Source organism: Aquarana catesbeiana, linkage group LG13, assembly GCF_042186555.1.
Source record: "Aquarana catesbeiana isolate 2022-GZ linkage group LG13, ASM4218655v1, whole genome shotgun sequence".
In the NCBI taxonomy this organism is placed as follows: Eukaryota; Metazoa; Chordata; class Amphibia; order Anura; family Ranidae; genus Aquarana; species Aquarana catesbeiana.
In genome coordinates this window covers 185,077,112-185,101,693 of record NC_133336.1, presented here as the reverse complement: position 1 = coordinate 185,101,693, position 24,582 = coordinate 185,077,112, and the positions used below count along the sequence as shown (strand labels likewise).

The 24,582-nt window shown below is 44.0% G+C and overlaps 1 protein-coding gene across 2 annotated transcripts in view; it reads left to right on the top strand.

Moving 5' to 3' along the window:
• GOLPH3L (golgi phosphoprotein 3 like) overlaps window positions 1-24,582 on the top strand; it is a 93,636-nt gene that overhangs the window by 57,931 nt on the left and 11,123 nt on the right. For both annotated transcript variants that reach the window (XM_073609361.1, XM_073609360.1), the window contains 2 exons: window positions 460-591; window positions 18,630-18,744. In XM_073609361.1, coding sequence (XP_073465462.1) covers window positions 460-591; window positions 18,630-18,744 — 247 coding nt within the window. The remainder of the gene's footprint in view (window positions 1-459; window positions 592-18,629; window positions 18,745-24,582) is intronic.

Below are 24,582 nucleotides of genomic sequence, written 5' to 3'. Positions count from 1 at the left end.
GGTGGACGGTCGGGAGTTGGGTTGAGGTGGACGGTCGGGAGTTGGGTTGAGGTGGACGGTCGGGAGTTGGGTTGAGGTGCAAGAGCATTATTTAGTCAAAGCTGCACAGTTTGTTTTATATACAGGTGCCTCGTACCTGCATAGGCAGTTTTTTAGTAGCGGTGCACTAACCCTTTAAACATGCCTTCAAGATTCTAGTGATCTTCAGTGGCCCATTATTGGCTCCCTCACCTAACATATTAGGTGTTTGGGCTTAGCTTTCTAGGCTCTGCTTTTAGGTTCAGCGAGAGGCGCAGAAAATAAAATCATTGACCTTGTTAAAGAAACAGCTACTCCCGGTGGACACTTTCTGCAGTATAAAAGGCAGATATGAGGTTTACAGTCCAATAGAGTTCATTTTAGCAGTTTTTTTTTTTTTTTTTTTAAGGCAATGCTCTGACTCATCTTGTTCTGTTGCAGGGTTATACGTCCTTCTGGAACGACTGCATATCTTCTGGATTACGTGGAGGCATTTTAATTGAGCTGTACCTGAGGGGTCGTGTTGTCTTGGAGCCAGCCACACTAAGGAAGAAGCGGCTTCTGGATAGAAGGGTAACTGTCTATTTAACTGCATCTGATCTTTTTCTCTTTTTAATTGCTGCAATCTCCTGCTTTCCGAGTCAGCCAATATTCAATAGTGCTTAAGGTGTAAATTAAGAAATGCCATCTGTATACTTTAAGAACACGGGGCATTGCCTAGCGCTTAATGATGTGACTAATGGCACTGGAAAAACTTATTATGGTTGCTGTTGGTCAGGCCTGAACATCTCAGGATCAGGTCACCAATGTTTATTACTATTCTGTTTCTTTTACACTGTTGTCCGTAAAACTACGTGCCGCCTGGAGGGGTTGTTCACCCAGAAGTGATAGCTGTAGATGGGATTTTCTGGGCCGAATTACCAGTTGGTTTGTATGTCTTGGGAGCTTCTATATGTCCCTTCCATGCTTTCTACCTGTATCATTAATCATCTTGACATCTTGCATCTCCTCCCACAATAATGATGTTCCTTACCATCATAACATACCCTAAACTACAGGATCAGAAATCCAGCCTGGCAAAATTTACCAAAACTAAAATAAAAGTGCGCTTTGTTACCAGTTTGAACTGAATTCCTCCAAAACTCTAAACCTACTTGAACAACCTTAGTCTTAAAGTCAAAGAAAAGCCTGACTATGCCAAAAAATGTTCCCTCTACCCTCCTCCTAAATATCATGCCTAAACTTTATGTAAGGTCTGTATACTTACCTATTTTTAATCCGCTTTGGTCCAGTCACATGATGTCGCAGCTCTGGCTTCCGTGTGTCAGTAAGTGGCTGTTGCTAAGGAGAGGAGGAAACGCCGACAACGATTGGGCTATTGGAGCCTATAGGCAATGTCGTGCTTCATGCAGAGCCATTGCTGAGCGCCTCCTTACAGAGCTGCAGGATCACCTGACCAGAACAGATTAAAAATAGGTAAGTACAGAGATTATTTTTTACAGGTTAGACAGGGTAGGTAAGAGGAGCAGGGGATGGGGGAACATTCTTAGTGTTCCTAAACCCACCAGTGGCGGCCCGTCCATTAGAGGCGCCAGAGTGCCGCCGCCACCCCTCCACCTTCTAGCGATGCGGCTATGCAATGCTCTATCCATTGCTGCCGCCACCCCCTATTTATGCTTCCGGCCCCTTTCAGGACACCGGGTGCTTGAATTACAGCGGCGTGGGTGTTTTTTTTAAGCATCTGATTAGAGCCAGAGGCTCTAATAGCCTTCAAAATAGGGTGGGCTTGTGGCGCAGAGCATTGTGCTACGAGCCCACCCAGGTGTTACAACAGCGAATGAATATTACTGCATTACTGATCCTCCTTCCGGCCAATCGGGAAGCGGGTCTCATACCCGTCACCTGATTGGCTGAAAGGATAGGCGATTCTATTGGACGCCTAGGAGGAGGGGAGGAGACGCACGGCAGAAGCGAGGAGGAGGATAAGACACAGGAGCCGCTACCCGATGCCCCGTTTCCCGCTGCTTCCTGATGTCCAGCGCTGCCCGATCCCAGCCAATGCCCGCTGCCAGACAGTGAGGGGAGGGGGGGAGCTTTTGAGGTGCCGCGGGGTGGAGGGGGGGGGGTTGTTTGCTGCCCACCTAAACGAAAAAACACTAGCCACCACTGATAGTAAAATCAGTCGGTATATGCAGTAAATCATGCTTGTTATATTCACTGTGGAACCTAAGGGGTTAATCCTCGGCATTGTGTAGAAAGGCTGTTTTGATCCTGTCTTCTCTTATCTTCTCCTTCCACTGTCCCCAATCTATTTCCTGATAAGATAGAGCCTTTGGAGTCACTCTGCACATGCTCAGTTTGGTAGAGATTTTTTTTTTTTCTTGGGAGTGCATGTGATCAGCACAGGGTTAATTGGCACTGTCCATACAGAGGGTGAGGGGTCCTACAGCCTCATAGGACAGTCAGAGGAAAATGAAAACTCCTTCTACAAGCTATAACCAGACGCTGATAGAAGTCACAAGACTACTATATACTGCTGATGAGAAAAGGTATTTAGCAGTTTGTTTACTAAAATAATTGCATTTCCATGTTCTGTGTACTGTGGGAGACCAGATATACTGAATGCAGGGTCCTGGGTTTAGTTATAATTAGATAAAATTAGGGTTTTATACTTTAAAGAGAAGTATGTGATTCCAAAAAAAAAGCAATCATACTTGCCTAGATGGCTGTAGCACCGATCCCAACTGCAGCTGTCCCCTGCTGCCTCTAAGACCGAGAACTGAGAGATCAAACACCACTGATCGCCTGACTCTCGGTCTTCAGCCTGCAGAAAGCCTGCGACTGTCACTCATTCACTGGAGCGCCGCGCTATGGAGAGGGTGGGAGCAGCTGGCTCAGGCTCTCAGTGGCTTGCTGAGAGGCTGAGTCAGCTGCCGGTCCAGGCTTCTAAGCGAATCCCGATCATATGGCCTGAATATTTTCAGAGCCAGGACTGGGTCTGGGACATCAGTCTGCTGTCGGCTAAAAACGGGTCACAGGAGTGCAGAACTAACTCTAAGATAGGAGAAGTATAGCCAAAAAAATTTTGACTATACTTCTCCTTTAAGGTCACAAAAGTCTTGACTTGCATAATACCCTAAAGAGGTCCTGTACTGCTGTCATATAGACAAACTCGAGAGAGGTTCATTTTGTGTCAACATTACCCTGAAAAATGTACTTTTTGCTTTGAATTCTCCCTACAAAAAAAAAAAAGCCGTACATCTGACTGCTCTGTAGCCTTATAATTATATATCCGCAGTGTGAGATCACAAAGGCATTGCTGCCTCTTCTATTCTTACCAGCTTTGGAGTTAGATTTGGTAAAGTCACTACTGTGGTGCTCACTCTTCTTGCTGGAGAGGAAGCTGTACCTGAGAACCTGCAGTCCAAGGCTCTCCATGCTTCTGCTTCAACTGTTCTGTGGATTTCCACTTCTTCCACCACTAGCTTTTTTGGTATGTTGGTATCAATTTGCACAACGTAATCTCATCTTTACATTTTATGAAAAAATTGGGTGTTTTTGTGCGCAGTAAAATTTAATTTGGGTGTATTTACTGAAAATCTAGGTTTAACAAACCAGTAGTGCAAAAATTGCAACTGCCAACAGTTTATTTTACACAGTTTCTGCTTTCAGAAAAAAAATATTAATCATCTGGCCTAAAATTGGCACTTTAACATAGTTTATAGTTATAGTTTCGGTAGCAGAAGGATTGAAGCATAGTGTGTATCTTGGCTGTATACAGCCAGAAAGTTTAAACAATAGGAAGTCTATAAAGATAAGACTGCGTCATCCAGAATGTGAATACAGAGCCAAAGCCCAAGTGTTAGCTACTGGCTACCCAGGCCAATTCTGACAATTCTCTCCTACATGTAAAAATCATAAAATTACACAGAACCCCCAAACATTATGTATGTTTTTTGTTTTTTTTAGCAGAGACCCTAGATAATAAAATGGTGGTCGATGCAACTTTTTATCTCGCACGGTATTTGCACAGCAACTTTTCTTTTTTTTGGGGGGGGGGGGCGCACAACAGTTTTATGTATTAAAAAAATACAAAGCAGTAAAGATAGCCCAATTTGTTTATATAATGTCTGTGAAAGAGGATGTTACGCTGAGTAAATTGATACCTAACATTTCGAGCTTCAAAATTGCGCACGGTCGTGGAATGGCGCCAAACTTTAGTAATTGAAAATCCCCATAGGCAATGATTGAAAATGCATGTTTTGAGTTACAGAGGAAGTCTAGTGCTAGAAGTATTGCGCTCACACTAATGTTTGTGGCGATACCTCACGTGTGCTTTGAACGTCATTTTCATATGCAGGCGCGACTTGCGTATGCGTTCGCTTCTGCGAGCGAGCACGTGGGGGCAGGGGCACTGTAACCATTTTTTTTTTTTTTTTTTTTTGATGAAATTTTTTCTGAATTTTACTTTCATTTTTCTAGTTTTGATGCTTTCTTTTTATTTTATTTTATTTTTTTTTTTATCGCTTTTATTCCTATTACAAGGAATGTAAACATCCCTTGCAATAGGAATAGTGTGTGACGGGTCCTCTTTACAGTGACATATGAGGTCAATAAGTCCCCAGATATCACCTCTAGGCTGGGAAGCCTAAAAAAAACCAAAAAAATAAAAGATCTCGGCTTCCCAGCCTAGGCGGCTGCATTTTTTGCCCGGCCTCCGAATGACCATAGAGACTCCGTGGACCATCTGGCCCACCGGAAATCTCTATGGTCAGCATCCGGCGCCCGAGGATCCCTTCAACGGCTCACTGATCGCGCGGGTGAGACGGTAGAAGCACCGGAGGGAGGTGGGGGATATCGCCGTCTGCAAGAATGATCAAGCGGCTGAACGGCCACTATGATCGTTCTTATGGTGTAGGGAATCGCCGGCATCTAAAAGAAGATATCTGATGCTGGAGAGGAAGCTGTACCTGAGAACCTGCAGTCCAAGGCTCTCTGCAACTTTGTGGGAACAGTTTGGGGATGGCCCCTTCCTGTTCCAACATGACTGCACACCGGGGCACAAAGCAAGGTCCATAAAGACATGGATGAGCGAGTTTGGGGTGGAGGAACTTGACTGGCCTGCCTTCTACCCAATAGAACACCTTTGGGATGAATTGGAGTGCAGGCTGCGAGCCAGGTCAGTGCATGATCTCACAAATGCACTCCTAAAAGAAAAGTCAAACATTCCCATAGACGCACTCGAAAACCTTGTGGACAGCCTTCCCAGAAGAGTTGAAGTGGTTATGGCTGCAAAGGGTGAGCAACTCAATATTGAACCTTACAGACTAAGACTGGGATGCCATTAAAGTTCATGTGAGTGTACAGGCAGGTGTCCCAATACTTTTGGTAGTATAGTGTATGCAGGCACCATCAGATAGGAAGTTGGCCACAGCTCAAGGAGCCCTTGGTTTACGAATGGCTGCCCTAAATCTATCCAGGCAATATAGCACAGGTGGACGATTCTCCTGCTGCGTCTATTGTGGTTTGACAGCCTGCTTGCTGGCTGACCACATTCCACCCGACTTTGATTCGTCAACCGAGGGGCATCAAGCAGGAGGTGACTGCTGGGGGGGGGGGGGCACTGATTGAATGTTGGCCGGTCCACCAGGAACCCTCCGAAATGCAATCAGTGTACATGGAGGAAACCCCTTCAGGCACAGCAAGAACATGTAAATCAAATCCAATGAGATTTTACATATGAAGCAGGCAGTATTTCTTTTATATACATGCTTTGGGGGGCTGTGATAGTCCTTTAGTAGGCTTGTTTTCCTCTGTATATAATTACCGGCTGTTAATCTGAGTAGAGGGACATGGCATCACATTTCTGCAGACCAGCACATAATCCCTCCATTTAATCAGCCGCTCGTTTTTATTCCTTTCTATTTTATTACTGGATGTCTGAACACACTGTTCTGGCTCGTTCCGAGCAAACCTTGAGCTCTGGGCGGGCTGCTCTTGTGGAGTTAAATCTTATTATTATTATTATTTTAAGCTTTTATTATGTTAAAATGGAACTATAGACTTTTTATGTTATGAGACCTGCTTACAGTGACTCCTGTAATTTTTTTAAAGTGGTTGTAAACCCTTGCATATACGCAGTGAAGTGACTGACCTCAGGTGATACACAGAGATCAAACAAAATCTCCTACATAAGTTGTACCTGTTTATATGCAGTATTTTCTTCCCTACATCTTTTCAACCTCCAGAATATATAAAACTTGTCTGAGCGGTCAGAAAAAAAGAGGCTGAGAGCTGAAATGACATACTACAGAGCTCATTCAGAAGAGCTGATTGGAGGGGACACAACCCTCGCCCCCCTTCACTGAGGAACACGGCTGAGACTGTCAATCACAGGCTGTGTGCTGGAGCTCCCTCCCCTGTCACCTTTTATTTTTTTTTTCTCTTGGTGTTAGGAAAACTTGTCAGAAGTGACTTCAAATAGCAAATAGAGTTGCATGATCCTGGATAAAATGTGAATCACAATTTTTTTTTTAGAGTAAAGATCACGATTCTCGGCATAACTACATCGGCTTTCACATTATACAAAAAAATTGGGCTAACTTTACTGTTTATTTATTTATTTATTTTTTTGTTAAAGTATATTTTTTTTCCAAAACATTAAGACTGCTGCGCAAATACAGTGTGACATGCAGCGACCGCCATTTTATTCTCTAGGGTCTCTGTTAAAAAACAAAATATGTATGTGTGTGTGGGTGTATGTTTGTATGTGTATATATATAGGTGTATATATATATATATATATATATATATATATATATATATATATATATATATATATATATGTATGTATATATATATATATATGTATATATATATATATATATATATATATATATATGTGTATATATTAGGGCTGGGAAAAAAATCGATTTGAATCGAGTTGAGAGGTCAAATCGATTCAAATCTTCTTCAAATCGATTTTTTTTAGATTTTTTTTTTTTTTTTAACAGCACCGCGCCGGGCCTGAGGAGCTGCGGGCACGATTTTTCAGGCGAGGCCGCGGCTTCGGCCTAGTCCGCGAGGCCCGACGCTGTGCATGGGTGGGTGGGTGTGTAGGCGGGGTAGTGGGCAAGGCTGTTGGTGGAACGCCGCTGTGTATTGGAGGGCTGTGATATCAGGAGGAGGAGGGGGTGGGGGGATCACAGGGACATTCCCAGGCTGCAGAGAGAGAGCGAGAAGGGAGGGTGAGTCAGAGCTGCCTGTATGGTGTATTTCATGAGATAGTGATACTGATAGCCATGTGATGATCACTGCCAGAAAGAATAATACCTCAGAGGAGAGAAGTCACATCCCATCACATCCCATTTCCATATATTCACCCTTCTTAAATATCATTACATAGCACTGTGCTCAATATATGAAAATACCCCCATATGGCATCACACAGCAATGTGCTCATCACTGTATACTGACACACTACATCACTGTATACTGACACACTACATCACTGTATACTGACACACTACATCACTGAATACTGACACACTACATCACTGAATACTGACACACTACATCACTGAATACTGACACACTACATCACTGAATACTGACACACTACATCACTGAATACTGACACACTACATCACTGAATACTGACACACTACATCACTGTATACTGACACACTACATCACTGAATACTGACACACTACATCACTGAATACTGACACACTACATCACTGAATACTGACACACTACATCACTGAATACTGACACACTACATCACTGAATACTGACACACTACATCACTGAGTGATGTAGTGTGTCAGTATACGGTAATGTAGTGTGTCAGTATACGGTAATGTAGTGTGTCAGTATACGGTAATGTAGTGTGTCAGTATACGGTAATGTAGTGTGTGTCAGTATACGGTAATGTAGTGTGTGTCAGTATACGGTAATGTAGTGTGTCAGTATATACAGTGATGTAGTGTGTCAGTATATACGGTGATGTAGTGTGTCAGTATATACGGTGATGTAGTGTGTCAGTATATACAGTGATGTAGTGTGTCAGTATATACAGTGATGTAGTGTGTCAGTATATACAGTGATGTAGTGTGTCAGTATATACAGTGATGTAGTGTGTCAGTATATACAGTGATGTAGACTTGATGCACTTTAATATAATTAAAAAAAAAAAAAAAAAAATCGGATTCGAATCGTGAATCGAGTTTTTATAAAAAAATCTCAGATTTTTTTGGGGGGGAAAATCTCCCAGCCCTAGTGTATGTATATGTGTGTATATATATATATATATATATATATATATATATATATATATTTGTTGATGGTTCTAGGTAATTTTCTAGCAAAAAACACTGATTTTAACTTGTAAGCAACAAGTGTCCGAAAAAGGCTTAGTCTTTAAGTGGTTAAACTGCCCTCATTTGCGGACCGAAGTTCATCCCTTTGATCTATTCTAAAAGAACCAAATAATACAATGTTTCTTTTCATCTCCGTTCTGAGCAATGTTGTGATAAACTTTGCCAGTGTTCTATCAAATGGTGCCCTCCATCGAAAAGTGCCTGCACATGCACAGAACGAAAGGGCACTCCAGCTGATTTCCCCATCAGCTAGCGTGATGTCACCGTAGCGCATGCGCACATCGTAGGAGGCTTTTTTCGACGGGAGATACAATTTCACAGGCACAATTTAAAGCAATGCAAAGAGCGGAGGGACACCGTAGTAGATTGAGCCTCGCTGTTGCGGGACAAGTTGTGGGTGTGTCGAAGGCGGGTTTTGTCTGTGTTGCAACCCACCCTTAGACACAGACAAAACCCGCTGTTCAACACACCAAAGCTGCCCTGCAACACAGACAAAACCAGACCTTGAGCACACTAAACCCGCGCCACAACAGCAAGGCACAATATGACGAATACGGTGTCCCTCCGCTGTTTGCATAGCATTCAATTGTGGCCGTCAAATGGTATCTCCCATCGAAAAAAGCCTCCTACGATGTGCGCTATGGTCACCCGAGCTGATCCGGAAATCTGCTGGAGTATCCTTCCGTTCTGTGCAAGCGCGGGCACTTTTCGACGGAGGGCAGAAATCGACAGAACACCGGCTACCTTTTTTTTTTTTTTTTTTTTTTTTGACAGCTGTGAGCAGAGCATGGCTCTGCACTGAATTGTGGAAAAGCCGGTTAAAGATCATAAGGGGGTTGAATTGAGATCATGTTTTTGTTTTTTTAACGATTTAATCTTGCATCTCTAATAGCAATGGAATGGGACAGTAGACAGAAATGTCTCAATCCGGAGCATTAAGTTTCATCTCTTACTTGTTACATAGTAGGTGAGGTCGAAAAAAGACACAAGTCCCTCAAGTACAACCTATGTGTGTGATTATATGTCAGTATTACATTGTATATTCCTGTATGTTGCGGTCATTCAGGTGCTTATCTAATAGTTTCTTGAAACTGTCAATGCTCCCCGCTGAGACCACCGCCTGTGGAAGGAAATTCCACATCCTTGCCACTCTTACAGTAAAGAACCCTCTATGTAGTTTAAGGTTAAACCTCTTTTCTTCTAATTTTAATGAGTGGCCACGAGTCTTGTTAAACTCCCTTCTGCGAAAAAGTTTTATCCCTATTGTGCGGTCCTCTGTACAGTATTTGTAAATTGAAATCATATCCCCTCTCAAGCGTCTCTTCTCCAGAGAGAATACGTTCAGTGCTTGCAACCTTTCCTCATAACTAATATCCTCCAGACCCTTTATTAGCTTTGTTGCCCTTCTTTGTACTCGCTCCATTTCCAGTACATCCTTCCTGAGGACTGGTGCCCAGAACTGGACAGCATACTCCAGGTGCGGCCAGACCAGAGTCTTGTAGAGCGGGAGAATTATCGTTTTATCTCTGGAGTTGATCCCCTTTTTAATGCATGCCAATATTCTGTTTGCTTTGTTAGCAGCAGCTTGGCATTGCGTGACCAGGCAGTCACAAAAAAAAAAAGAAAAAAAAAATTTAAAGCTGGCCTGCGGCAAGCACCGTGAGTTGGGTTGCGGGTCCCGCAGACTCAATCGCCGCGGGGATACCCGCGATCGCCTCATGGGGAGGAAGAACGGGGAGATGCTGATGTAAACAGCATCTCTCCGTTCTGCCTAGTGACAGTGTCACTCGATCTCTGCTCCCTGTCATCGGAGCAGAGATCAGTGACGTCACACACACAGCCCATCCCACAGACAGTTATAAAACACTCCCTAGTACTGATTTACCCCTCCCCGCCGCCTAGTGGTTAACCCCTTCACTGCCAGTATCATTAACACAGGAATCAGTGCATTTGTATAGCACTGATTGCTGTATAAATGACAATGGTCCCAAAAATGTGTCAAAAATGTCCGATGTGTCCGCCATAATGTCGCAGTCATGATAAAGATCGCTTCCATTTAAAAAAAAAAAAAAAAAATTAATAATAAAAATGCCATAAAACTATCCCCTATTTTGTAAATGCTATAACTTTTGCCGATCAATAATCGCTTATTGCAATTTTTTTACCAAAAATATATAGAAGAATACGTATCAGCCTAAACTGAGAAAAAAAAGTTTTTTTATATATTTTTGGGGGATATTTTTTATAGCAAAAAGTAAAAAATAATGCGTTTTTTTTTTTTTTCAAAATTGTCGCTCTATTTTTGTTTATAGCGCAAAAAATAAAAACCGCAGAGGCGATCAAATACCACCAAAAGAAAGCTCTATTTGTGGGAAAAAAAGGACGTCAATTTTGTTTGGGAGCCACGTCGCACGACTGCGCAATTGTCAGTTAAAGCGACGCAGTGCCGAATCGCAAAAAGTGCTCTGGTCAGGAAGGGGGTAAATTCTTCTGGGGCTGAAGTGGTTAAGTGCACTGTGTTCGGACGCCGGACACAGTGCACTTATGGGAAGCGCCACGTCTATGCAATCACGAGATTGCAGACGTGGCGCTTCATTTGCGGGCGTGTAGCCCGCCTTGCGGCGCTTTCTGAAGCGCCGAGTAGCTTCCGCCCAGCGCTAGTATCTATTACTATGGCCGGGCGGTTTGATTGACATCTGAGTATGATGTCACTTCCTGTTTCTCTCTCCCATTGCGCCCAGGAGAGAGAAACAGGAAGTATGAGATGAACGGACCTCTCCACAGGAGACACCGCTGGAGAGGACAACACACAGCAAGGTAAGTAACCGGGGGAGGGGGGTTTGATGGTGACACAGGCTGCTGCAATTTTGTGGTGACACATGCTGCTGCAATTTGGTGACACATGCTGCTGCAATTTTGTGGTGACACAGGCTGCTGCAATTTTGTGGTGACACAGGCTGCTGCAATTTTGTGGTGACACAGGCTGCTGCAATTTTGTGGTGACACAGGCTGCTGCAATTTTGTGGTGACACAGGCTGCTGCAATTTGGTGGTGGCACAGGCTGCTGCAATTTTGTGGTGACACAGGCTGCTGCAATTTTGTGGTGACACAGGCTGCTGCAATTTTGTGGTGACACAGGCTGCTGCAATTTTGTGGTGACACAGGCTGCTGCAATTTTGTGGTGACACAGGCTGCTGCAATTTTGTGGTGACACAGGCTGCTGCAATTTTGTGGTGACACATGCTGCTGCATTTTATGTGACACAGGCTGCATGTAAGGAGGGACTCCTCTGGGGGCACCTGGTGGCAGGCGACGTGGCTAGTGACACGCTCAGGGCTCCCACTGATTCTGATTCAATCATCCTGACACCATAACAACCATGGTGCCGGGATGATTGAAGCGCTAACACCAGGTGTTTGGAGTATCTTTATATTCTGATTGTTAAACTTTCTAGAATACACATATTTCTATTGTTGTGTAGGATCTGCTGTCCCTCCATCCCTCTCTCCCTCCATCCCTCGTTCATCTCAGACACTAACCACACCACCTTAGAGCCACACCCACTATTTTGCTAAAACCACACCCATTTTCACCAAGTGGGAGGGGTCAAAAAGGAAGGGCGGGGTCTGGCGCCCCCCATCCTAAAACTTCACCAGCCGCCACTGCCCCAGGTCCTTTTTCCATCCTAGATTCCAATTAATTGATTCAGTCCCATTGAAGAACTCTTCCCTTAGATATTTTAGGAAAATGTAATACCCTCTCATCTGACTCCCACCATTCAGTGTCCCTGAGTAGTCCGTCGTGAAGGCCCAAGAACTGTAGGTTAGTCGTTGCTGGATTTAGTGCAGGTTTTGACTTGCAAAAAATTAAAATATGTACTGATGTAGGTGGTGAGGGAGCAGAGACAAGGAAGAATCAGACACCTAATGGCCCACGTAACGCATATTTTGGCAAGACAAAGAAGGTGGGCTTTAAGGTCCACATGCAACACATAGGTGTCCAGGGGTGGCAAAGGTTTCCGTGCTTTGAGTACGCTCATTGTAGGCTCCTGGAACATTGACTAAGCTGTAGAAGACAGAAACCTATAAGACTCCTGATCATGTGACCACTGTGACAGCCAAACATGATTGGGCAGACCCACCCCCCATCCCCGGTATAATTGTCTAGATAAAGCAAAGCCAGGGCTGGATGGTGGTAAGGTGTTAAAAAAGGCAATGTGTAGGTAAGGCTCTGTACTCAATATTTGAGACTCTTTGCTTAAATTCGGTTGCTCTTCACATAAACGGTTGACCCCCCCCCCCCCCCCAAGACAAAGGGGGTCATCCAAAATTGAGATATCCATGTGCAAGTTAGTTGAAAAGAGTACAAGTGTCCGAATGTTCTCTATTAATTTCACCGGTATGAAAGCATTTCAAGGGCCAAAGATCTCCCTTCATCAGGGCTTAGACAAATGTAGCAAACAATATCTATAGGACTGGAAGCATAAGCTCCTGGATACAAAAGTCTGACAGGAGTGGAAGTTAATATGGTGGTTATGCCTGTATTCCCAGATAAAGCCAGGCTTTGGATCAGAGAAGCTGGTTATTTATATACCTGATGTCTGCGGGGCCATTCAGAAAGCGCAGCTTGCTCATGCGCATTGGGAGACCGACTGTGAAGCCGCAAGGAATCACAGCTGGTTGGCCACCGTAAACATGCCAGCGTCGGGGACCCAAAGACCGGCGAAGAACTGGTTAAGGTGAGGCTGGCCCTGGACCCCTGAACAGGTGAGTGTCCCTATTATTTATTTTATTTCAAACATGGAGAAGAACTGCTTTAAGATAGGATCTGATTGGTTTTAGTGGGTGCTGATGGGAAGCGAGAGCAGAGTGAAAAGAGGGATGACCTCATCAGTCTGCTTCTACTCTTACATTCTCCAGTCAGTAAACTGTGGATGGAGGGAGTTCACCATTTTAGTTCATAATTGTAAAAGAAATGTATCCTGATACCTTGCTTTTTCTTTGTATAGAGCTATGTAAATTTCAGCACTGGATGGGCAGAAATAAAAAAGTTTGCAGGTAGAACAGCCCCTTATTTGGATTTTATATACACTCACCGGCCACTATTGGGTACAGCTGTTCAATTGCTTTGTAACACAAGTTGCTAATCGACCAATCACATGGCAGCAACTCAATGCATTTAGGCATATATTCGTGATTAAGATGACTTGCTGGAGTTCAAACAGAGCATCAGAATGGGGGGGGGATTGCGTTTAAGTGACTTTGGGCAGAGAATGTTCCGAAAAAAAGATGATATCCAGTGAGCTGCAGTTGTGTGGACGAAAATGCCTTGTTGATGTCAGAGGAGAATGGGCAGACTGGTTTGAGATGATAGAAAGGCAACAGTAACTAAGTAAATAACCTCTTGTTACAACCAACGTATGCAGAATATTATGTCTGAATGCACAACACATCGAACCTTGAAGCAGATGGGCTACAGCAGCAGAAGACCACACCGGGTGGGTGCCACTCCCTCACCAAAATTGGACAAAGATTGGAAAAACGTTGCCTGGTCTGATGAGTCTCGATTTCAGCTGTGACATTCAGATGGTGGGGTCAGAATTTGGTGTAAACAACATGAAAGCATGGATCCATCCTGCCTTGTATCAACAGTTCAGGCTGGTGGTGTAGTGGTGTGGGGGATATTTCCTTAGCACACTTTAGGCCCCTTCGTACCAATTGAGCATCATTTAAACACCACGGCCTACCTGAGTATTGTTGCTGACCATGTCCATCCCTTTATGACTACAGTGTACACATCTTCTGATGGCTCCTTCCAGCAGGATAATGCACCATGTCACAAAGATCAAATCATCTCACCACTGGACAATGAGGTCACTGTACTCCAATGGCCTCCACACTCACCAGATCTCAATCCAATAAAGCATCATGGATGTAATGTCAATATGGACCAAAATCTCTGAGGAATGTTTCCAACACCTTGTTCAATCTATGCCAGAAAGAATTAAGGCAGTTCTGAAGGCAAAAGGGGGTCCGACCCAGTACTAGCAAGGTGTACCTAATAAAGTAGCCGGTGAGTGTATATATTTAGCTGTTTGATCGGAGTTTAACTTTAAAGAACGCCGCCATGTCACTCTGGTGCCATTTGGCCTTTTTTTGGCTTCTCCACTGGAGTCTATAGAGAATAGACTCTAGAAGGGGGAACTGTAATGGGAAGCTCACAGGGGAGGCCAGGCTGGGACTTCAGGACGAGAGATGGCAGTGGATAAAAACTCCATCTATGGCGTACAGCAGCCTTTCTCAACCTTTTCAACACAGAGGAACCTTTGAAATAACTTTCCGGTCTCAGGGAACCCCCTCTAGAAAATACCAAATCTACAGCTAATGATGCATTAGTGTGATGGTCAGTGGAAAGAATGCTCCTTACACTTGTTGTGGTCATTGAGAAGAATGGCCCTTTACAGATAGCTAAATAGATCAGAGGTGGTGTCAGTGGGAACTTATCTGAGAGGCAGAAATTGCTCAAGGAACAAGTAACACCCTCTGGAGGAACCCTAGTTGAGAAACTTTGGCATACAGTAAAAAAAACCCTGCTGGGAACCGCATGCAATCCAAAACATTTAAAAAAAAAGGAAAAATGATGGGTGTAGCTCCACTTTAATACATAACGTCCTGCTGTACCTAGTAATTTCACCATAGCTGGGGAGCTGCACATTTGTTTGCTGTGGTGTAGAATGTCAGTGACGGAGCAGTAACAGCTGGAGGCGTGGTGCGTTTAGAATGGGTGATCCACAGTAAATATGTTGGTCTGATCTCTGTCCTCTACAGCCTCAGCTGGCTCTCATATAATCTGTGAGGATCAGCATTTACAGCTGTTTGTGTTACTTTTTAAAGGGCTCATGAGCTTGTCATTGCTGTGTCTGGCGGGGACAGTGAACAGCGACTTACAAGTCACAGCAGCTTAAAGATTCCTGCAAAATTTGAGTTGTGTGTACCCTCTCAGGCACCACCTGGCTAAACAAAAGTTGGTTTAACTGAGCTGGGTGGGAAATTATTAGCCAAACTTTGACTGCATCCTATCAGTCCAGCGTGGGGATTTGCTCATTAAATATCTTCTCATTTCCCATTGAGTCTGCAGAGCAGGCAGTGAAGAAAAGTCTCCCTAATGAGACAAATGACAAAACAAAATCCTGACAAATTTTTAAGCATTAAGCCTCGTACACACAAGCCGAGTGTTGGCCAACAGAGCGTCAGACTTTTGTCAAAAGGGCGTGTGCCAGGATCTTGTCTTGCATACTAACGGAACACAATTGTCGGCCAACAAACACGAACGTAATGATGTACTATGTGGAATTTCAGCTCTTGAGCGACACCTTTTGGGCACCTTCTGCTAATGTCGTGTTTCGTGAGCATTGATTCCGAGCATGCGTGTTTGTACTTTGGACTTTTGTGTGATGGACCTGTGTACAGACGGTACGAAAATCTGACAACAGACGGTTGTATGTAAATTTACCAGCCTGCCATTCAACATTTGTTGGCCAAAAGTTGGACAACAATTGTCTGAAGGAACAAACTAACGGTCGGATTTTAGGCCAGCAGTCTGTCATCACACAATACCCTGCCAACAATCGAATCCTGTTTACGAGGCTTTACTCTATCCAAATTCCCAAAAAAAGCTTGGCTTTAGATATACTTTTTAAGTCCTTCCTTCTACTGGTCATATGTATATCGGGGAATAGAAGGAGCGTTCACTGCTTGCACAGAGCATGCTATTTTTGGCCTTGTATTCAATCTTTGTCTGTTCAAGGTTGCATAAGTATTCTATTTGCTCCCTTATTCAGCTTTAATGACTTTGCCTGACTCCACTTGAAAGTCAGGATCACAGGACTTGTTTGATCTGACAGTTGCTACCCTGTGAGGTGCCTGACTCCATACGGTCTCCAGACTTCTTTGAGTGCATAACTGTGTTAGATTACGGAGCCCTGTAGCTAAAGCGGTATTATAACCTAAAGCCAAACCATCAGGTGAGTATAGGCTGTGTTCACCACCGGACAAAACAAGAAGATAACCAATGGAGTCTGGGCACAGCCCCACTCCATGGGGGGGGGGATTAAAAAATGCCCAGAGTTGGGCTTTAAGGCGACCCCTAACTCTCAACCTGATGAGTCGGACACAATTCAAAGTGAAGAAAAGTAAGGGGTAAATCCAAATTGCTCATTGGTAAGTCTGCACAATTCTAATAATTTTAGGATTGAATAACCCATTTCTTTTATAAACACAACTGTGGCTGGTTCTATATAGGGATTGTTGAGGGAAACTCCTCTGGCCTTGTAGGTTGTTTTTATTCAGAAAAGGCCTAGAACATAGACTATGCACCAATAGAAAAAAGGAAGCAAGGCTTATAGTGTATGGTTCCCAAAACAAATTAAAGTGATACTAAAGCGCTTCTTGTTTGTATTTGCCTTCTCTGTGCAACAATATTGTACAGAGCGGTCCATTACCTCTTCTTTAGCAGTCCTCTACTGGTGCTCTCCGATCCTTCTTACTACAGGTGACCCCTCCTCAAACCCTGTGCTGTGTGGCACCCATGCGGGTGTGCATCCGAGCTGAGCTGTGCATGTCCATAGATGCAGTGTGGCTTGGACATGCCCCCCCCCATGACACCTGCTGTTGCCAGTGTCTCCTGTGAGAAGAGGAAGTGGAGAGAGAAGATCTGCAGCCGGGACAACGCTGGATTGATCAGAGGGGACAGGTAAGTGTTTAGGGTTCGGAGGGATGGGGGGGTTAGAAAAGGTTAAAAATGTTTCTCAACTTAATACAGGGAAATCCTTAAGGTAAAAATGTTTAGCCTTTAGAACCACTTTAAGCATATACTAAAGTAAGGTGTAGGTGTTGTACATTAATGTAATGATCTTTACTTCCTGGAGGTGCAACATATCTGTGTTCATGGCTGTGAGCCATACGTTGGACACTCCGCATTTGGGTTTAACAATATCAAGTTCCACATAGCCAAATAGTTTCTCATGTTAGGAAAAAAAAATACTCAACTAATGTGCAGGACTAGAACAGCTATTCCCAGCCAGGGTTTAATGGAACCCCAGGGTTCCTCCATAGGTTGCTAGGGGTTCCTTCAACTGTGGCTGATTTGATTTTCCCATCCAATGGTGCCTGCTTAGTTTTAGGGACAGCACAGTTTGGCAGAGTCAGCGGCATAGAAAAGTTGATCTTTTAAGTTGTCTGAAAGGGTTACATTCTTACTACTTCTGTAAGGGGCACATTCTTCCCACTGTACACCAATGTAAGGAGCATTCTTCCCTCTGTCCACCAATGTAAGGGGGGATCCTTCACACTGTCCGCCAATGTAAAGAGCATTCTTTCCACTGTCCACCAATGTAAGGCAACATTTTTTCCACTGTCCACCAATGTAATGGGATTTTTTGCTACTTACTCCCAGTGATTGATTAGGTTTAAGCAGGGGTTCCCCAACACCTTTAATTTTATATTAAGGGTTTTTGGGGTAAAATGTTTGAGAAAGATTGGACTAGAACATGACTGCCTTTACAGGCCTCCGACTTTGGACATTTACTTGCAAAGGACATGGAGATGTTAGACAAGATAAATACATGGACATCTTCTGCAATCTTTGCATGTGGACTTGGGTATATGCTGCTTGGAAAGGATTGCACTAGTATGGACAGTTGTGGAAGGAAGGTTTCAAAAAATAGGAACAGTTGAGAGCGGTTCACCCATAACTAATATTTCCAATTTTGTAGGCGATAAAGAGTTTGTATGTCTCTTAGGTTGTGAAGTTTCAGTGCTCAAGTTCCTTCCTAGGCTTGTATACATACCTGCTATACGAGATTCATGGAGGTGTTGGGTTTATCATCTATTTTTATTATAGAAAATGTATCAGGAGAAATTATACCAGCTAACCGTGGGTATGAACACCCAAAACTCCATGTTGGGTGGAAACAGAACCAGCAAGAGTGACCTAAGTAGCACCAGTGGCTTGGGCTACAAGAACCCACTTATACAGTACTGTATCTGAAAAAATACTTTTGCATGGACTGGTTGCTTATTGACAAAATGTAGGTGATGTATACTTTCAGTGTAACATTTGTTATAATCAGTATATAGTCAAGTCAGGTATGTCTATAGGTCATTTAGACATATGTATATAATGATGGGTTTGGGCTTCACCTCTTGTATGTATTCCTGTCCATCACACAGGTTCATTTGAAGTCCGATGCCCCAACAGGTGACGTTCTATTGGATGAAACTCTGAAGCACATTAAGGCCACAGATCCCGCAGAAACTGTGCAGAGCTGGATAGAATTACTCACTGGTAAGGTTTGATTACTATCTTCAGATGCTGCTGCTTCTTATTTTTATGACCTCATATACTATGTATTGTGTTCAAACTGTTTAGGAAACCCATAGCATTGAATTTTAAACATGGTTAGATTGGGTGCCGTGTTTTTTGCAGAATGTGGAATAATTTTTTATTTTTTTGCCAGTTGTTTATAGGGTTTTCTACTCCTCTTGCTTGCAGAGTGGCATCAGCTGCCATGGAGCAAGACTTAAAGCGGCCCTTTTACTCATGAAAAATAATGTTCTTTGGCAGCAGACTCCAAACTGCGACCCAGGGCTGGATGTAGCCCTTTGCCTGCCTTTATCTGGCCCTTGGGGCACAATTACATCCACTGACACCAACAATGGGGCACTATTCCTCCCACTGACACCAAGAATAGGTGAAAATTCCTTCCATTGACACCAAGGATGGGGCATAATTCCTTCCATTGTTACTAACGATGGGTCACTATTTCTCTCGCTGACACCAACAGCGGGGCACTATTTTTCTAACGGACACCAATGACGGGGCACTATTCCTCCAACTAAAACCAAAAATGGTTCACTTTTCCTTCCACTGACACCAATGATGTGGAACTATTCCTTCCACTGACACCAAGGATTGGGCACTAGTTGACCCACTGACACCAGAGATAAGGCATTGTTTACTCCCACTGGACACCTTTAGCAAGGTACATACATTCCACATTAATAATTATTCTACCAAAATTAGTGTATGCTGTAAATTGCCTACAACATTGTCCTTGTTTCTTCTTGCTGGAGGTTGCCATTTTTGCTAAAGCCCAGGGTTCCTGAGTAGGCGCTTATTTTGAATGTTTAACATGGCTATACCTGCAAAAGGGTCCAGCATGAAGTGAGCTCGCAGGACTTAATTTTTGAATAAAGTTCCACTTTAATGTCTCAGCAAAGTTATAAACAACCCCTGCACAGGAACACAGCTGTTTGGAAGGCATTTGGTGTAACTGAAGAGTAAGCAAAGAGGTTAGTGTTTCCAAGGTATATGATCATGGTTGATAGATGGTGACCTTCCCAAGAAGTAATGTAGACCTAGCGCAAGCCTGATGGAGGTGAAGAGGTGGCTCAAAGCTCACAGGACCAGGATAAAGCATATAAAGCTTTTGCACAGCAATAATATAAGATCTCAGTCAGAGGGACCTAAGGGGACAGTCGTAGAAATGCTCTTACTTCCAGAGGGTCCAAGATAAATTGATAGGGAAATTGTACTAGAAGTGCTTCTACCGCAGTCCTGGACTGTATGGCAGGGTGTGTCAGAACCATCCTGGGATAATAGCACAGTAAAGTATGCTTGGAAACGGGTGACTAAGCCACTCTTAATGATCTTTGTGCCACTGGAGTAAGGGAAAGACGCATCTGGAGGGAAATGAGACATTAGCAGAGAATGAGAACTGGGTATGGGGCAGAAAGTTAAAAAGGCTGACACTCCATGTGCTTCCAGTGTAAATGTTTTATTGATCACACCGCAGAATGAAAAGTCGCACCCTGGCTTGTGTGTTTCAGTCAATCCAGGCATTAGATATATAATCCTTTTATATAGATATTGGCTATGACTAAGGCCATGGTTGGCCAAAAAGTTGTAAGCATACGTTCGTACTTTCATTCATGTAATAAATAAAACGTTTGCATTGGGATGCACGTGGGCTGCTGGTGGTTTAGCTTATTTAGTTTATGGAGGATGTTCACCTGTGAAGGAGTGCAGCTGTGCACTGTCCACTGTTCGTGAACATTATAGTATCTGGTGAGCTGGTTGCTACTCTTTTAGGTATGGACCAGAGGCCTAGAGGACAGATGGGTCACGTTACTCAATAAGTAATTCATGTGAAACTTCAGGTTGTCAAAGTGAGTCATGCTGTAAGTTACTCTGGGAGGCCCAAGACGTACACCGTAGAGTAGGGATCTCCAAACTATGGCCCTCCAGCTGTTGCAGAACTACACATACCATGAGGCCATTGTAAAACTCTGACTTTCACAGACATGACTAGACATGATGGGAATTGTAGTTCCTGAACAACTGGAAGGCCATAGTTTGGAGACCACTGCCATAGAACAACTGACTTGCATTGAGGTCATTACAAACAGAAAAATGTCAACCTTGAATTACAGTGAACATTCCAAAAAAATAGACAACTAAGCTGAAGAGTAGAGATATGGGCCTCGTCCACAAAAAGTTAAAGCTTGCTTCTTGTGGTTTGACCTTCACTTTTTGAAGTGTGTTTTTTTTTTTTTTTGTTTTTTCTTTTGGCTTCTGGTGGATTTCTTTCTGATCACGCAGCCAATACTACTTTTAGTAAATACAGCTGATGATGGCATTTATTGTAGGATGATCACTCACACCTTACCCACTTGCTGCCATAAAGAACTCTTTTCTATACTGATGGTAATATTTCCTTTCCTCCATGTTTAATGCTCTTGTCCATTGCAAGTGGACCTTATTTTTCCAAAACTATTAACACTGTTTATTTGGTAATTGTATATATATTAGTTATATCCTTCCTAATATTTTTTTTTAGGCTAAGCAAGACCAATTTTCTAACCATCCCTTATGATTGAGACCTCCTGTTGCTTAGGCTAGCAGCTAAGTTTTGTATACTCTCTAAATCAGTGGTCTCCAAACTGTAGCCCTTTGCTTGCCTTTATCTGACTCTTGGGTATAAATGCTCTCTCTGATATGAGGCACCATTCCTCCCACTGACACCCAACGATAAGGCAACATTCTTTCCACCAACAGTGAGGAATAATACCTTCCACTGACCCCAACGATGAGGCAATATTCCTTTCACCGCCATCAACAGTGGGGAATAAAGTGTCTCGATGACACCAACAATGGGCACCATGCCTTCCACCTACTCCAGCAATGGGGGCATAATTCCTCCCACTGACATCAGTGATGGGGCACTATTCCTCCCAGTGACATCAGTGGTGCGGCACTATTCCTCCTCCTGACTACAGGTGCTATGTAATTTCTTTCTTTACCCCACAGACCATCCATCCTAAGGCATTGTTCACTACTGACGCTGGGACATTTACTGCACCCGCTGGCCACAATCCAGCCCTCTAAAGTTTGAAGGACAGTGAACTGGCCCTTTTGCTTTGAAAGTTTTGAGACCCCTGCCTTAAATCATCAGTGCCCTTTTCACAGTGCTCAAAACTGTAGCCAATATTCAATGCTAATATTTCTTAATCGTACATCACGGGGCACAGAGCCATAGTAGTTACTATGTGGGTTATAGGCCACCTTCAGGTGATGGACACTGGCACACCTTAAGACAGGAAGTCCACTCCCTATATAACCCCTCCCACTACTGGGAGTACTTCAGTTTTTTTGCCAGTGTCTTAGGTGTAGGTCACAAGTAAAGATGTGCTGTGCTGAGCTCCACTGGAAGATTCCTTTGCTGGGGCAAGCTTTACAACCGGATCCATTTAAAGTGTCTTTTCTAAGCCAAATTGAATGGTACCCGGGCCTCATGTCCGAAGAAACAAGGTTTTGCCTGTAACGTTTCTCTTTTTAGAGAGCTGGACCCCAGGATCCAGTACTTTGTTTTTTTCAGCCATAAAGTTTTACTGGTGGGGTGCTTTACAGGTCCAGGAGTGTGGGTTCCCCGAGGGTCCCCGGTTCCTGAAGGTTTGGTAACGGAACCCACCATGAGGGGTGAAGATTGGGTCTGTTGGTTTTTACCACAGAAAACCCTGCGGCAGAAAGGGTAAGTGGAGGTTTCTAAGGAATTTTTAAAAATTTTCTTATGAAATGTCTCCTTTAAAAAAGTAAATGTTGTCATGCCCAAGAGTCACCACTGGGGGCTGTATAGCACATGTACCTTGCCATGCTTTCCTCAGAGATCACGCTTTGCAGCAGAAACAGCAGGCTTCCCTCCGGCGAGCAGCTCAGACCTCCGGTAAGATTGGGGGGATTTTTCTTCCACTGAATCACCCCCCACCTGGACCAAGCTTCCTCTCTTCTTAGAAAGGGGGAAGCCAAAAACGATTAGTGATGCCGCTCCGTTTCTTTCACTGCCCCTGCATGGCGGCCTGTCTCAGGTCTCCTCCTCACCATTCCCTCCCCACACAAACGCCAAGGCCCGTGCTCGGAGGCCCGCGCGGGAAAACCCTCTTTTTGAAAAGAGGGGGTGCGATGTGACGGAAGGAGGCGAGGCATAGCGCAGCGTTAGCGTACAGCATCACCCAGCGCGGGAGTATTTAAAAGCTCCTTTTTTGCTGGCTGCAGATGTCGGAGGGACACGAACGAAGAGGGGCATGTAAGAGGTTGGTGACACAGGCATTCTCATTGACATATTTACTTATAGCATCAGGCTGAGCATTAATAGCAGCGGCAGTGGCTGGACTATTGCTCAAGCAGTGGATGCGATTCTTCTGGTAGTACCTCTGCATTTGTGCATCGGACTATGGTCAGAAGGGGGGCTAGAAACACCCCAAAATAGGGCTTGAAGGACCCCTTCAGCCTCAAAAAAGCCTAGAACCATCTCTAAAAAAAAATGGCATCCTCCCATGAGAGTTCTGTGGTGGCTGGTCAAGGTGAGCCATCTGGGACGTCAGGTGTTGAAACTGTTTCCAACACTGCAGCCCCTGTCTATGTTACTGAAGAGGTTTTTTCCTCAACCATATTGGGGTTAGAGCAGAGAATAACAGATTAACAGATTTAATCGCATCCCAGAATGGGACTAAGCGTGATAGGTCCCCATCTTTTACCCAGGACCCTCAAACTGAGGAACCGGGGGCGGGAGTTGATTAATTTTTCTCAGGGGACCAGGGAACAGGCTGATGACTCCTCTTCTGAGGGGTCAAATGCGGAAGGATCAGGTTCACAATCTGAAAGATTGTTGGTACAATCTCTTACTGAATTGGTGCGTTCCACATTCATGCTACTTTTAAGCCTACTTCTTTTTTGGGTTCGTTAAAGGCCTCCCCAAGCTGATTATGCTTTTCCTTTCCATTCATTGCTGGAAAAGCTTATATATTCTGAATGGGATCACCCAGATAAGCAGTTTTACCCTGTGTTTCAACACTTTATCCTATGGAGGAAAAATTTAATAAAAAATGGGAAATCCCAGCAATTGACGCTGCTATATCTTCTGTGAATAAAAGTTTGACTTGTCTGGTTGACAGTGCTCAAATGCTTAAGGATCCAACAAATAAGAAGTTGGAACTCCTGTTAAAAAACACTTTCTCTGGCAGGTTCAGTAACTCAGCCTGCCTTGGCACCAATTGGTGTATGTCAATCATTGAGAGACCAGTTTAAATAGGTGCTCAAGATTATTCCTGATCAGCAGGCCAAGGAGTTGGCCGAGCTACCAGAGGCATTATGTTTTGCAATAGACGCTATGACAGATTCTATTCTCCAGGCCTCACGCCTACGCTTGGGCTGGTGCATATGCGTAGAATATTATGGTTGAAAAATTGGTCAGCCGAAGCGCCACGCAAAAAGCTCCTGGCTAGTTTTCCCTTTCACGGTGAACGGCTGTTTTGGGATGATCTGGATAAATACATCCAAAAAATTTCTAATGGGAAGAGTTCCCTTTTGCCAGTTAGAAAAAGGAATAAGCGTTTTTCATTTAAACAAGCTTCTTCTCCAGTGCCAGGGGCATCAGCCTCCAGGCAGTCTCCGCGGCCTCCACCGTCAAGTTCAAGAAGTAAACCTCAGAGTCAACCCCAGGGACGAAAAAGGTCCTGGGGAAGGAAGCCTACAAAACAAAATAATAAGGCCTCGTTATGAAGGGGCGCCCCCGCTCGCTCGAGTGGGGGAAGACTTCTGCGGTTCTCAAGGATCTGGCAGGAAGAG